The sequence below is a fragment of the Littorina saxatilis genome, linkage group LG6 (assembly GCF_037325665.1).
Source record: "Littorina saxatilis isolate snail1 linkage group LG6, US_GU_Lsax_2.0, whole genome shotgun sequence".
Taxonomy (NCBI): domain Eukaryota; kingdom Metazoa; phylum Mollusca; class Gastropoda; order Littorinimorpha; family Littorinidae; genus Littorina; species Littorina saxatilis.
The window spans coordinates 18,050,401-18,065,908 of NC_090250.1; the positions used below are offsets into that span (position 1 = coordinate 18,050,401).

At 41.7% G+C, this 15,508-nt stretch overlaps 2 protein-coding genes across 3 annotated transcripts in view; one reads left to right on the forward strand and one right to left on the reverse strand.

Moving 5' to 3' along the window:
• The window catches only part of LOC138968656 (small ribosomal subunit protein uS3), a 79,226-nt gene that overhangs the window by 59,867 nt on the left and 3,851 nt on the right, over nt 1-15,508 (reverse strand). Inside the window, exons 5-6 of one of the 2 annotated variants that reach the window (XM_070341249.1) lie at nt 15,067-15,274; nt 14,552-14,637 (exon numbers count right to left, since the gene is read on the reverse strand). In XM_070341249.1, coding sequence (XP_070197350.1) covers nt 15,069-15,274 — 206 coding nt within the window. In that variant the 3' untranslated portion in view covers nt 14,552-14,637; nt 15,067-15,068. Of the gene's footprint in view, nt 1-14,551; nt 14,638-15,066; nt 15,275-15,508 lie in introns of those variants that run through there. The other variant, XM_070341250.1, reaches the window with a different exon arrangement.
• On the forward strand, nt 217-12,207 carry LOC138968657 (uncharacterized). The gene is made up of 4 exons (XM_070341251.1): nt 217-429; nt 8,399-8,500; nt 9,090-9,202; nt 11,687-12,207. Exons 1-4 carry the CDS (start codon nt 256-258, stop codon nt 11,802-11,804), a joined length of 507 nt encoding a protein of 168 aa, XP_070197352.1. The 5' UTR covers nt 217-255; the 3' UTR covers nt 11,805-12,207.

A 15,508-nucleotide genomic window follows, 5' to 3' on the forward strand; every position in this document is an offset into this window, starting at 1 on the left:
GTGGCAAACATTAACAATTTATACAAAGAGCATGACAGTTTTAATTGATCTATTTGTTTTAACGTGTATCTTTTGGTACTCTTTGATTTTTGACGGGAATTAGTTGCTTTACTTTTTTTTTAACCTGCGAGCAAGAAAATATTTACGGTACATTTCTATTCGGGGGTGTTCCGGCAATGCTCGGAACATTCCTTCCGGAGAAAAATTGACCACGTGACTTTTTGCTTCTGCTCGTCCTCATTTCCCCAGGACCGCATGGTTGCTACACTTCTTACTGTACTCGCCGCATTCACCAAAATGGCAGATCCTACAAAAGAACGTACTTTCATCGCTGTCAAGCCTGACGGTGTTCAACGAGGCCTTATCGGAGATATTATGAAGCGATTTGAACAGCGGGGGTACAAGCTCGTTGCCTCCAAGTTGTGCATGGTACGTATGTTTCTGCTATTGATTTATCCACTTTTTCGCCGGCCGGCATTGTGTCTCTCGACACAGCTTTTTTTGTGCAAGAAGACCTTTCCCTCTGACCTGAAGGTTATGTTTTGCAGGAGTGTCAAGGCTGTCGCTCTATTTAGAAGTGAATCAGAATGTAAATGCCAGAATTTTGTTTACGCTTCGGTGCCCCTTGATTTCTCGTCGGTATTGAGCTCGAGCGACCGCTCTTTGTTTTCTTACTTCTCATTTAGGGTTGGACAGTGATGCTCGGTCGTCTATGACACGTCGCAGTGCTCAGACACTTTTTTCTCTCTTCTTCAGACTTCTTCTCTTTCAAGTAACACTCGCACGTGCGCGCACCTGTAGTTTTCAGACCCAGAGACGACTTTCAGGGTCTAGATTCAGACAGTGGTTACTGTTCAGTGATTATACTGGTCGTGATACACTACAGTGTAGGAATGTTACAAAAAAATTCAAAATCTCCATTTAAGTTTTAACATTTTGATTTATATCACTTGAAAGAGCAGAAAATCAGCATTCCAATGGTATATATATATATATCCCATGACCTCCCTTCTTTGTCTCTGTTACTTCAGTATGGGTATATATGTTGTATTTTTATAGCTCAATAAATACATCATGGACTCCAAAAAATATATGATAGTGCAGATTCCGATTTGGGCAAAGGACTACTTTCCTCCCGACCTTTGACCTCGCGCCGAACAATGTGACACATTTGTATGAAGTTCTAAAATCGTATTGCACGGCTCAGAAAACCATATCAGTTGCACGCAAAAATGAATCTCAGAACTGATCTGATGTATGAGATGCAATAAGCAAAAGTTTCTTTCATTATGAAAGCAATGCAGGTCGAAAAAAACGAACATTCAACTTACAAGATAACCAGATGCTAGCGAACCAAAACAAAAACACGAGTACCCTCCCCTTGCATCCTTAGCAGACGACTTTTGAGAATCTGTCGGTAGTGTGTTTTGGTGTGCGCCTTCAGCTATCAAACATCGGCTGTTTCACGTGTTTTGCGAGCAAGTCTACTCTTTTGCCTGGCTCTGCAGTAAGTCCACATATTTTTCCGTAATCCAGTCATATTCCTTCAAAATGCAATCAATCGGCGGTGACAGACGTGTCGGTCGCGTTTTCCTCAAAGCCATACCAGTTTAAGTTCATCCATGCAAACACACTCGCAAAACAGTTTATCACGTAGATACATTTCAAATAGGGAGCAAATGGTTAAATCTAAACCTACATATTTGTTCCCTAAAATTTGCTTCTCTGTCAATAAGCCTAATTACACACGTTCGAGAAAAACAACGTGGAATCGATTCTGAATCGAGTAAGCCAAATGGGTCCCAAACCCGTTTCGCCCGTTCTGCCGACCTGAAACGCAAAACAAAAGAATTGTGCGCTTCAACTAAATTAATTTCTATTCGACTTCATTACTTTCTTGCAACTTATGAACCTTTACTTAAAGCTTTTAAATGGTCTGAAAGTAGTGTTACCGCGTACTTATCGATGCACTCATTCGTTTTATTTTTTCAGCGACGGTCACTTAGTTTAAGGTTGCAAAAGGGCTAAGTCTCGCTGGCAACAGTTTTACCCTGCACAGATCGCAACAGTGCCGCTAGTAGTCTACACTTTGTGTTTGATGGTAGAATGGGATATACAGATTACAACACTCGAGGTTTTTTATATGGCTTGTATTTCAGTCAAGACCCAGCGGGAATATCAATCGAGAGCCACTCGCCAGAGGCTCGTGTCTCCCGATGATATTCATCCGCTGGGTCTTGACTGAAATACAAGCCATATAAAAAACCACTCGTGTTGTAACCTATACATATATATATATATATATATAACTTTGAGATTGGATGAGTGTAACCCGAGTTATGAATTTTTAAAGTAATAAAATTCATAATAGAGGCAAAGACGAAAGAGGATAAATTGAAACCGTTTTTGACATTTTTCAGAGCAGACGAACTTTACCGACCGCCATGTTGGATGTGAATACAACATGGCTGACAATCCGTGCGCAAAACTGCGCAGCCGTTAAAAGGTACTTCGCAACGCTTTATCGACTTGAAACTTTGGGAAACAGCAGGAAAATGGTCAAACTAACCGTGCAGAGTCGTCTCATAAAAGTGCGAAGGCTATAAATTGTTTTATAAAAGTACCTCTTGTGCGTCTTCTTCGCCCGATATTCTGGCCGGCGAGCTACAAAGTGTTGGACTCGCGATCTTTCTCAATCTTAAAGTCAAGAATGTGCTCTACGTCATCGACAGGGTGCCCACAAGTATCAATTATTTGTCACTAACGGTTGAACAATTCTTTCTCTTTGATGACATCGGGCAATCTGGAAATCTTTATTTATGATGCATCAGGGAAACATCGGTCAGTCTTCGTGTTTTAAAGTCGCTATAGACCTTTTCGGTATCTGAGCAGCTCTCGCGAGACACGCTCTTTGTTATGCTTTGAACATCGCGAGAACTTCGAACTTTGGCTTGTGCAGCTCGCACAAGATCGCTGTACCGCATATAACATGCTTTGCTATGCTCTGAAGTTTGCGAGAGATCACGAGAGCTTGGAATACTGATAGGGTCTATTGAGGTCTAACAAATGACGTCTCACAACGTGCGTGGTCGTCCTTGGCGGTCAAGAAAGCCACCGCGATCATTGCGCAGACGACACTGCTAGACCGCCAATATTTTTTGTGCTCTGCATAAATGGGCCGGAAACGAAGCAATTGGAAAACCTGGATAGGTGCTCAAGTCTCTTTGATTAGCCACCCTGGAAGCAAATGTACCATTGCTACCAACGTCATTCTGGAATGGATTGCCCTGTGCATTGGGCAGAATTCTCACAACATAGACTGTGGGGCCGGTAGAATGATCGAATAAGTGCAGTAGCAGCATCATTTGGGTTTGGTATGTTCACCGTCGGAGGCTGTGGAAAAGGCAAGGTGTGGTCAGCATTCTTTGACCTCCAGAATCTCTTGCATTACTTTATCGATCCAGTGAGCTGAGCTCTCTGATACAAGTTTTGCTACCAGAACCAAGGGCAAAAAGTTTTGCTACCAGAACCAAGGGCAAAGCGTCGGTCAAGTCAATTGCCATGGCTTTTCCGTGGAACACTTTTATATAGCCATTGCAAAACACTTGAAGGGTAATTATGAGCACATTGGTGCAGCCATATATTTGTTGTTTTTAACAAGATAATTCTAAATTACATCTGGCACAACTCGATCCTTGCACACAGTGTAATTTTCATTGGGTCTCAGCCATCTGGATTTAATTTGCCCAGACTTGGTGGAGAGACGTGCCTTCTTCTGACATATCTCGCCTTGTGGGGAATGCAGGGTGTATTTGCAGACACAGAGGTGGCAGCCGCTGGGCCAGGGTTTTCTCAGATGTCTGCCTGTGAACTCCTCCCGCCCATAGCGGGTCACTAGGTGCGTAGGAGGGGGGGGGGGGGTGACATGGGAGGGGAAAGTTAAGGCAGAAAGAACTTTGGGGGAGGGGGAAAGTTGTGGCAGAAAGATTTTGGGGGTGGGGGGTTGTGGTGTGGTGATGTGATATTGCTTTAAGCAAGTTGAGGCAGGAAGGGAAAAAGTCCTTTCTTTTGCTAGAATTGAATTTTTGAAGCATGCGTAGTCTGTATCAGTGCATGTTTTAGGAGTTGGGCTTTGATTAGTTCACACATCTGTCAGGTGATCAAGTGAGTTTTATTAGCTAGCCGCAAGTGCTACATAAACAGACATATAGCAATTGTAAGTAGGAACTGCAATACTTCTATCTATTTTTATGCAGTAGGAAGGGGAATGGAGTGTTTTGGACAGCGGAACCCCCCTTTTTGACTCACATGCGAAGCAAAAGTGAGTCTATGTACTCACCCGAGTCGTCCGTCCGTCCGGACGTCCGTCCGGAAAACTTTAACGTTGGATATTTCTTGGACACTATTCAGTCTATCAGTACCAAATTTGGCAAGATGGTGTATGATGACAAGGCCCCAAAAAACATACATAGCATCTTGACCTTGCTTCAAGGTCAAGGTCGCAGGGGCCATCACATTTTTCCCATTTTCTCTGAAGTTTTTGAGATTCAATACCTCACCTATATATGATATATAGGGCAAAGTAAGCCCCATCTTTTGATACCAGTTTGGTTTACCTTGCTTCAAGGTCAAGGTCACAGGAGCTCTTCAAAGTTGGATTGTATACATATTTTGAAGTGACCTTGACCCTGAACTATGGAAGATAACTGTTTCAAACTTAAAAATTATGTGGGGCACATGTTATGCTTTCATCATGAGACACATTTGGTCACATATGATCAAGGTCAAGGTCACTTTGACCCTTATGAAATGTGACCAAAATAAGGTAGTGAACCACTAAAAGTGACCATATCTCATGGTAGAAAGAGCCAATAAGCACCATTGTACTTCCTATGTCTTGAATTAACAGCTTTGTGTTGCATGACCTTGGATGACCTTGACCTTGGGTCAAGTTCACATGTATTTTGGTAGGAAAAATGTGTAAAGCAGTTCTTAGTGTATGATGTCATTGCTAGGTTTAGTTATTTGGTCATGTCAAGGTCAAACATGTGAGTCTTATGGGCTTTGCCCTTCTTGTTGCTTTTAGGAATCGCTTCCTTTTAAGACCTTATTTTTTCAGATTTTCTTTTCATAACCTCTGTAAATTTTGTCCATTTTAAAACAACCTCAAGATTTTTGGAGGTCGTAAAAAGGAGATTCCACTGTACAACTTCTGACTTCATGTTGGGCTCTCCCCCCGCGGGTTAGGGGGAAGAATTTACCCGATGCTCCCCAGCATGTCGTAAGAGACGACTAACGGATTCTGTTTCTCCTTTTACCCTTGTTAAGTGTTTCTTGTATAGAATATAGTCAATGTTTGTAAAGATTTTAGTCAAGCAGTATGTAAGAAATGTTAAGTCCTTTGTACTGGAAACTTGCATTTTCCCAGTAAGGTCATATATTGTACTACGTTGCAAGCCCCTGGAGCAATTTTTTTATTAGTGCTTTTGTGAACAAGAAACAATTAACAAGTGGCTCTATCCCATCTCCCCCCTTTCCCCGTCGCGATATAACCTTGAACGGTTGAAAACGACGTTAAGCACCAAATAAAGAAAGAAAGAATGTTGGGCTCACTGGCTGTAGTGTATTACTTCAGTGAATGCAAGTGTGAGCGTTGTTGACATACTGCGGTTATTTGGAGTTGTGCCAGAAGTAAAACTGCATGATTTATCCACATTAGTTTCAGTAAAGGCATGAAAAGAACATGTGTATGATACCATGCAAAAAATGTCACTCCCAAGAACACAACCAAGACGATAAATAGAAGAAAAAAAATCTCTTTGTTTTTCAATGTTTTTCTGTTAAGTGGCTGAGCAATTCTATTTTGTTTCTTGGTGTTTTTCATTTCATAGAAATCGTGCTGTTTGTCGTGACAATCGTTGTGGGAAGTCTAAACGCAACAGTACTTTCAGTATCGATAAAAGATACACGATACAAGAAGTTTTATTGTCATCAATACAAGGAAATTTGGCATGTGTGTGGCAAGACATGATACACTGATACATAGACATTTACAAAACACAACTGCAGTTCAATATCAGCACACCCTTACGCAATATACCCACTACTACAGTTCAGGCACACAGGCTACATGTGCCCCTCGGACGTACGCAACCCACAATTCACCCAGCCATACAGCTCCACATGCACTTACTCATTCATGCAGCACTCTAGCACCCGGCCATGTACAACTCGCACCCTGGAACCCTCATACGGCTACATATTGCATTATAACACCCGCTCAAACATTACAACCTCAAACATCGTACTAGATCTACAACTAACAAGCATACATCCACTATCATGCACCGAATACATCATACATTACATCATAACATATTGCATTATAACACACACACAAACATTACATCAAACATCGTACTATATCTACAACTAACAATCATACACTATCAAACACCAAGTACATCATCCTTCATTAAATTACATCGTACCCCCTCCCCACCCCACCCCACCATACATTCACAATCGACATAGAATACATCATCATACATATATACATTACATCATAACTCCCATACATTATCACAAATTACATTACATCATACCCCACCCCCCCTATACGTACAGTTCACAGCACTCATTGTCCTTCCGCAGTCACAGTTCGCATCACCCATAGTCCTCACAGCACAGTTCACATCACCCATAGTCCTCACGTCAAATTTCACAGCACTCAAGTCTATCTAGTATACTATCACATTCACAGGGACTGGTTGTAGAGTCGTACAGCCATCGGGAGGAACGAGTCCCTCATCCGGTTCGTCCTGGCCCGCCAGCACCTCAACCGGCGTGATGACTCACGCGTGGCCTCGCACGATGCGAGCGCCTGGTGCAGAGGGTGGCGGTCGTCAGAGCGGATCATGCTCAGCTTCTTCAGCGCCACACTCGGAAATCGAGTGCTGAGAGGCTGAAGCTCAGAGCCAATGATGGAGCCTGCTCTCTTCACGATCTTCTCCAACCTTTCCATGTCGCCCTTCTTTGCACTGCTGTGGTAGCAGAGCTGGTTGAAGGAGACGACACTCTGAATAGTCGCCTGGTAGAAGAGGTGGAGGATCTGTGGGTCGACGTGGAACTGCCGCAGCTTCCTCAGGAAGAAGAGCCTCTGGTTTGCCCGCTTGCACACGGCGTCCACGTTTGGCGACCAGTCGAGCTGGTTGTCGATAATGGTGCCCAGATACTTGTAGGTATCCACCATCTCGACGGGTTCGCCCTTGATGATGATGGGGTCGACGGCGGACTTGGTTCGTCGGAAGTCCATGATGAGTTCCTTCGTCTTGCTCACGTTGAGCTCCAGGAAGTTGTCGTCGCACCACTGCACCAGCTCCTCCACGGCGTGTCTGTACGCCGATTCGTCTTTTTTCAGGATGAGACCTGACAGGGATGTGTCGTCTGCAAACTTCAGCAGCAGGTTGACAAGATCCCTGAGGCGACAGTCGGCGGTGTACAGCGTGAAGAGCGTGGGAGACAGCACGAAGCCTTGAGGGGCGCCTGTATTGGTGGCGACAGCCTCGGACAAGACTTGACCAATACGGACCCACTGGGTTCGCTTCGTAAGGAAGCTGAAGACCCAACTGATCAGCACCGGATTGACGTCGAACTCCAGCAGCTTCCTCATCATGAGATGAGGCTGGATGGTGTTGAAGGCGCTGCTGAAGTCGATGAACAGGACCCTGGCGTAAGAGGAGGGTTTCTCCAGGTGGGCGGAGATGTTGTGGACGAGGGTCAGGATCGCATCTTCAGTACTCCGGTTGCGGGTGTATGCAAACTGAAGAGGATCCTGATGGTCCTCTGTCTCCAACCTCAGCCTCCGAAGGACCAACTTCTCAGCGCACTTGAAGGGGATGGAGGTGAGCGCTACGGGCCTGTAGTCGTTCAGTGTCGAGGGATTGGGCTTCTTGGGCACAGGAACAATGATGGAGCTCTTCCAGATTGCAGGGATGGAATGTTCGTCGAGGGACCTCTGGAAGAGCTCGCGGTAGACAGGGGCAAGGGAGTCTCCGCATTCCCGTAGAAGCCTGCCAGTGATGTCTGGGCCTGCAGCACTGCGTGCTTTGACCTTCTTGAAGGTCGACCGGACTTCGTCGGTGGTGATGGTGATGGGCGTGGACGGGCGGCTGAGCACCTCCTCCATGACTTTCCGTTGTTCTTCGCTGAAGTCACGCTGATCGAACCGGGCGTAGAAAGTATGTCAATTTGTAAGCTATACTCATTTTCATGTTTATCTTTGCTGTCTGCGTGGACACTTTCTTTGCTTTGACTTAACAATAACAATGAAAAAATTTCACATAATAATTTAATTTTACTCATTTTTCAAATTTGTTGCAACAATTGTGTTTTTCAGCCCGGCAAGGCTCACCTGGAGAAGCACTACTCTGACCTGTCCAGCAAGCCTTTCTTCGCCGGCCTGGTGACATACATGAACTCTGGGCCCATATTCGCCATGGTAAGTACAAATCGACGTCGTCATGGAATGTTGGCGTAACTCATTTTAGACATCTTTTCAGCAGGAGGGCAGAACCGATTATTTTTATTATGAAATTGTGTTTATATTTGTACCTGGTATGAATAGAAAGATAAAAAGAATGTTGAAGCATGTATTGTCCATCGTATTTTGGAGAATATTTCTGATTGAGCATGATTTACTTGGACTCGAAACCACAAAAACATCCAAATCGTCGAGAATCAAGTTTACAAAAATTCCAGGACGACGACGAAATGTTCTTTTCACCTCTTGAAAGGTACACTGTCACATGTAAACCATTCAGCTCACCATCTATCTTGCCAGGTTTTTTTGTAGGATTGAGGTCACCTTTTCATTTATAGTTAAATACATGTATACCGAAATGTGTCGGTCTGCATTCTGTCTCCGTGTCTGTGCAGAGTGGGAATTTTGTCAGAATTGATTTTTCAACGTCTGCTTTTTTAGTTGAAATTCAAGTTAGAACCACTTGGAACTGAAATCAAAAGATATTTGGTAGTGGTTTCACAGTTTCATATGACTGTTCTAAAATGTTTTGACTACCTGTGGGCAGGTATGGGAGGGCAAGCAGGTCGTGAAGATGGGCCGCGTCTTGCTGGGCGCCACCAACCCTCTGGAATCGAACCCTGGCACCATCCGCGGAGACTTCTGCATCGATGTAGGACGGTGAGTCTCCCTCGAGTTGGTTAGGCAGACCTGGGAACCCTTGTTTTGCACTTGGAGTATTTTCAAACAAACTTGGTGTATTTTCAGAAGAAAAAGATTAGCGTACTCCACACAGCATTTGAACATCCGTGGTCCACCATGCTTCACACGCGTCCATCGCACCGCCAATTAGGTTTACCAATTCAGTTAAAACAAATTCTTCTTTCAATGTTTAATGACAACAAGAAGGGCAAAGCCCATATGACTCACATGCTTGACCTTGACATGACCTTCAGGGTCAAGGTCAAATAACTAAACTAGCAATGACATCATACACTAAGAACTGCTTTACACATTTTTCCTACCAAAATACATGTGACCTTGACCCAAGGTCAAGGTCATCCAAGGTCATGCAACACAAAGCTGTTAATTCAAGACATAGGAAGTACAATGGTGCTTATTGGCTCTTTCTACCATGAAATATGGTCACTTTTAGTGGTTCACTACCTTATTTTGGTCACATTTCATAAGGGTCAAAGTGACCTTGACCTTGATCATATGTGACCAAATGTGTCTCATGATGAAAGCATAACATGTGCCCCACATAATTTTTAAGTTTGAAACAGTTATCTTCCATAGTTCAGGGTCAAGGTCACTTCAAATTATGTATACAATCCAAATTTGAAGAGCTCCTGTGACCTTGACCTTGAAGCCAGGTAAACCAAACTGGTATCAAAAGATGGGGCTTACTTTGCCCTATATATCATATATAGGTGAGGTATTCAATCTCAAAAACTTCAGAGAAAATGGGAAAAATGTGAAAAATAGCTGGTTTTTTTAGACATTTATGCCCCCTGCGACCTTGACCTTGAAGCAAGGTCAAGATGCTATGTATGTTTTTTGGGGCCTTGTCAGCATACACCATCTTGCCAAATTTGGTACTGATAGACTGAATAGTGTCCAAGAAATATCCAACGTTAAAGTTTTCCGGACGGACGGACGACTCGGGTGAGTACATAGACTCACTTTTGCTTCGCATGTGAGTCAAAAAAAATGTAATCGTGTGTCAAAATATTGGGTAGCTTCGAGATACGCTTGTCAAAAAAGTTATTCTAGGAATTCTTTTTCGTCGTATTTTGTCCCACACTGATCATGCTGATAGTATTCTAGACAATCGTGCGTACAAAATACAGTGAAATCGTACGGATTCCCAGGTCTGATTAGGTAGTTGTACTTGATGTTTGTGTCCGTGAGGTATATCAATGTTGAATACTGATTTATAGGATAGTCCATTGTTGATCTTTGCATGTAAGTATGGGTCAAGCTAGTCCTTTGGAAATCCGTAAATGGAAAACAAATTGTGATGGATATTTCGTCAATCCCACAATTTTTACATTTTTTTTTTAAATCAGCCTTCTTTGGCGAGGTTTGTTAAACTAGTCAGAATTCCTTTTGAGATCCGGTTTCAGCTTTCAGTTTGATCGGAAATGAAAGTACAATGTACTATTTTGTGTGACAAAACACAGCCTGTGTCTTGTAGAGATAAACTTCGTCAGAGACTGACTTTTATTCATGTACACTTTATTTCACCGACATGTGAGAGTCTGTATGAAAGAAAGCAATTTGTGTTTCTACGGACTGATGAATTGTTGAAATGGTTGAAGGGTTGAAGATGCCAGTTTTGATTTTAAACGCAACCACTCAGTTGATTATTGCTGATCTGAGTAAAAAGTTGAAGGAAAAGGATTACACAATCTTGATACACGTACACCCATAAATTTGTCCGCCATCTACTGCAATATCGGTGATATTTATAGAAGTAATAGGAAGAATCTGCGTACGCACCGCAAGAAGCTAACATCACACGAAAGCATTACGGCTGACTTCTCAGCGATGGCCGATCGTCACGTTACTTTCTCAATTTCTATCAATTGAAGGACTAGTTTTACTCATGGAAAGAGGGTGTTGGTTTCACATAATTTTCTTCCTCTTTTTTCTTCTCCTAGGGTTTACAAGTGTTTCAATTATTAGGTGGTTAATAATTTTGTTTTAAGATAAAAATGCTCAAGAGCAAGGCAAGGTTTTCATGGTTTGATGCCAAGGTTATCGGCATGTGAAATGACCCTTTAATGCACTTGACAAATTTAAGGTTTATGCCATTTGATTGGTGTGCAATAGAAATTATGGCATACGGAAATTCCAGAAATAAATAAATGCTGGTTATTGTGTACATAAATGTTTAGAGTGCCTTGAAGAATGAGAAAAATAATTATGAGCTTGCCGCCATCATTGAGGATGAAAGTTATTTGCTCATTTCAATACTTGTTATATATTATCTTAGAAATCGGGGAAACTGGTTCCGCATAAATCTCGCTTGCTCTGACACATGCTTTTACTGAGATTTAGAGTGCTTGCTTCCCTTAGTTTATCAGAAATTATGGCATCAGTGTCTTTTATGGAGTGTGACAGTGTACAAGCGTTTCATGGATGGGGACTGTGTTTCAGTAATGTGTGCCACGGCAGTGACGCAGTGGAGAGTGCACAGAAAGAGATCAACTTGTGGTTCAAACCCGAGGAGCTGCTCACCTACGAGGCCAACGCCAAACCCTGGATCTACGAATAAATTAACAATTCCACACTGATGCTCAGCCTTTGTGTTGCAATTCGTTTTCCATTGTGGGTCTCATCACGACTTCCTAAAAATTTGTTGAAAGACTAAAGTGCCAATCTTATTGAGGGTTAGAATTATTTAGAATTTTTTTATGTGTATGTTACAACATATTTAATTGTTGATCTGAGATTGACCATGTTTGGGGAGTTTTCATAATTTCAAGCGTTTTGTTTGACAAGTTTTTTTAATAGATGTGAATATGTGCTTTAATGCAACAACATTCTGTGTGATGAAATACTGATGGGTAAATCGTAGCTTTCAATTTTCCTGGAAATGTTTCGACCTGCCCTTCTCCACAATTGTCCAATCATGTTCAAATTGCCTTCCTGGGAAGAAATAAATCTTGTGACAAGTAGAGTGGCTTTGATGTGATTTATTTTATCAAATGATGCAAGTGTGTGTGAGTGTATAACACTTAACTTCAAGGGGGCGAATGGCGTAAAAATCATGTCAAATGTGTTTCGGCGAGCGTGTATGTGTCGCTGTGTGTGGAGTATTCATAAACACCCTCGTTTTGCTGTGTTCTTTATTCAGTGTGTTCTACAACAGATGTTTTGGGAGAAGAAAAAATCTGTCATCTTTTTGTAATAATACATAATTTGAGTAATGTAGAATTTGCATTTGGTAAGTGTTTAAAATGCAGTACTATTGACAGCAACAAACAGAAAAGCAAGTGCACCTTTGTTCTTTCCCCGATTTTGACACTGCACTGTATTCACAACTTGCAGTGGGGTTTCAGACTTGGGGCATGGTGGCCACCATTTTTAGTCTTTTCCCAATTGTTGAGAGAACACACTTCAGGTTCTTTTAGACAAGAATTCAGAATAGTGTGGCTGAAAATAGCAAAATTACATAAAGTTGGTGAAGGCTTAATTAGATTCATTCATATTTGTTTTTGGAGTATGGTCACGTCCTTTTCTGATGCTATGTCTGAAAATGCGGGTCATGGTTGGTTTGCAGATCCCTGCAAAGAAGTCAGGGCGAATTATTTTTATTAATGTGATTGTGTGAACTATTCTGCATTGTCAATTTTTCATTAAAATCGGTGAATGATTTAGGAAATGGGTTTATAAAAAATAAAGCTGCAATCTAATTTTACCCAACAAACAAGAAGGGCAAAGCCCATACCACTCACATGCTTGACCTTGACATGTCAAGGTCAAATAACTAAACCTAGCAATGACATCGTACACTAAGAACTGCTTTACACATTTTTCCTACCAAAATACATGTGACCTTGACCCAAGGTCAACCAACACAAAGCTGTTAATTCAAGACATAGGAAGTACAATGGTGCTTATTGGCTCTTTCTACCATGAGATACGGTCACTTTTAGTAGTTCACTACCTTATTTTGGTCACATTTCATAAGGGTCAAAGTGACCTTGACTTTGATCATATGTGACCAAATGTCATGATGAAAGCATAACATGTGCCCCACATAATTTTTAAGTTTGAAACAGTTATCTAACATAGTTTAGGGTCAAGGTCACTTCAAAATATGTATACAATCCAACTTTGAAGAGTTCCTGTGACCTTGACCTTGACGCAAGGTAAACCAAACTGGTATCACAAGATGGGGCTTACTTTGCCCTATATATCATATATAGGTGAGGTATTGAATCTCAAAAACTTCAGAGAAAATGTGAAAAATAGCTGTTTTTTAGGCAACCTTTATGGCCCCTGCGACCTTGACCTTGAAGCAAGGTCAAGATGCTATGTATGTTTTTTGGGGCCTTGTCATCATACACCATCTTGCCAAATTTGGTACTGATAGACTGAATAGTGTCCAAGAAATATCCAACGTTAAAGTTTTCCGGACGGACAACTCGGGTGAGTACATACTCACTTTTGCTTCGCATGTGAGTCAAAAAGGCTAACAGAACACAATATATAAACCAGAGATTTACATCACTTGCTCAATAGGTCCTGTGTTTGCAATCCTCGTAAATGATTCTTATCAAATTTAAATCAATAGTCTGTCAGGTAGATGTCTTTCATTTTGTCACACTTGTTTCAATTCACTCTAATAATTTCACAGGCAAAATATTAGCGAAATTAATAATTGGAGTCAATCGGCGGCCAATGTCTTTAACAGTGAACCTTTTTCGACTTTCCCTTTTCAGATTTACAGTACATCCTTCTTTTATTGACAAAACACATTTAGTTGTTAATTGAAAGTTTGGTAAAGTTGAACTTTAGGGTTGTAAATTGATAGCTTGCACTCCACTGTAATTTAAGCCTCCAATTTTGCAGAACCTGCTTTTGTAAGCATAACAAGTCATGTTAGATACCTTTGAAGTTATGGAATGAACTGTACAGATGCCTTTCAACCTCAGCACATCCACTTTTTTGAAGGATGGGAAACAACTGTTGATTTTGTATTTTCGTTGATAAAATTAAAAAAAAAAAAATTACGCTTAATTCTGGAATTTAACGATAATTAGATTCTTCGGTTTGATTAAAGGGACTTGTGTCAAAAATAAGCCAATAGTGCCACTGGATTGTGAGCTATAAATTTACAACGCTAAAGTTCAACATTACCGGAAGTTCCACCGCGAAAGTACCCCAAACACACCTCTGGCTCACAGCATTCTCGCACAGCTTTCATGGCAAACACTAAACACTGAGTAATCCATGCACCCCTAAATTTTCTTTCGACAGCATGTCACACAGCACAAAAACATCTCAAAACATGAATGCCAGAACAATTATTTATTCTCACTCCAGCAAAGAGGTTTTTTTCTTTCTTTTTTCCCCCTTCATTTACACAGATGTCCCCAGGCCTGAAACAAAAAAGAAATAGGAAATACATTAAACATTTGTAACGATATCGGGTTTCAATCAATTATATATCCGAGACTGAAATGTTTCCTTGCCAAACAAAAGGACACTTATTTGAGGGAGAAAAGCATGTCAGTTTCTTGCAAGGGAAGGAAATTATTGGTGGTAAAATACAATAGATTTCACACCCAAATTCGATTCCTTCGATAATGCACTAAGTCCCTTGAATTTGAAAAAGGATTTTTCGGATGATGTCCATTTTAAGTTTTAAAAATCTTCGGCATGGTTGGCCCCCTCCCCTCAAATAACCAAACCTTATAACTCACATATACGCACCCCCTTGTAACCCCCCTCCCCCAAATAATCACACCTGTTAATTCTCATCTTTCACATGTACCCATCCCTGATCCAAAAATCCCACAGCTACTCACATTTACTGATCAAAGATAGGGACTGGCGGGGCGGCAGCAGCTCCTCCCTCTGCAGGCTTGGCTCCCTTCTGCTCGCTGTAGGGGTGCGGTGGGGGGGCCTCATCCTTGGGCTCAACAATAGACACGTGGTCAGGCAGAGGGCGACGGGGGCCGATCTTGCCGCTGGGATCCCACGGCAACATAATCTTGACCTTGATTCCCAGCACACCTGTTGGTGAACAAAAGACAGTGATTAATTCAAGGTTGTTACATTTTTGGGGGTCAATTATATTAACGTTCCATTTCTTGTTTTTTGATTCTGAAACGTTAGTATATCTGATTTGGATTTTGAATTCAAGGTATGGCTATATTATATCTAACTGAAGATTATCAGAGCCCTAAACCTCAACATACATTGCAGAAAGGGTTTGTACACAGAGCTGATATCGATTTTCTGGACTAT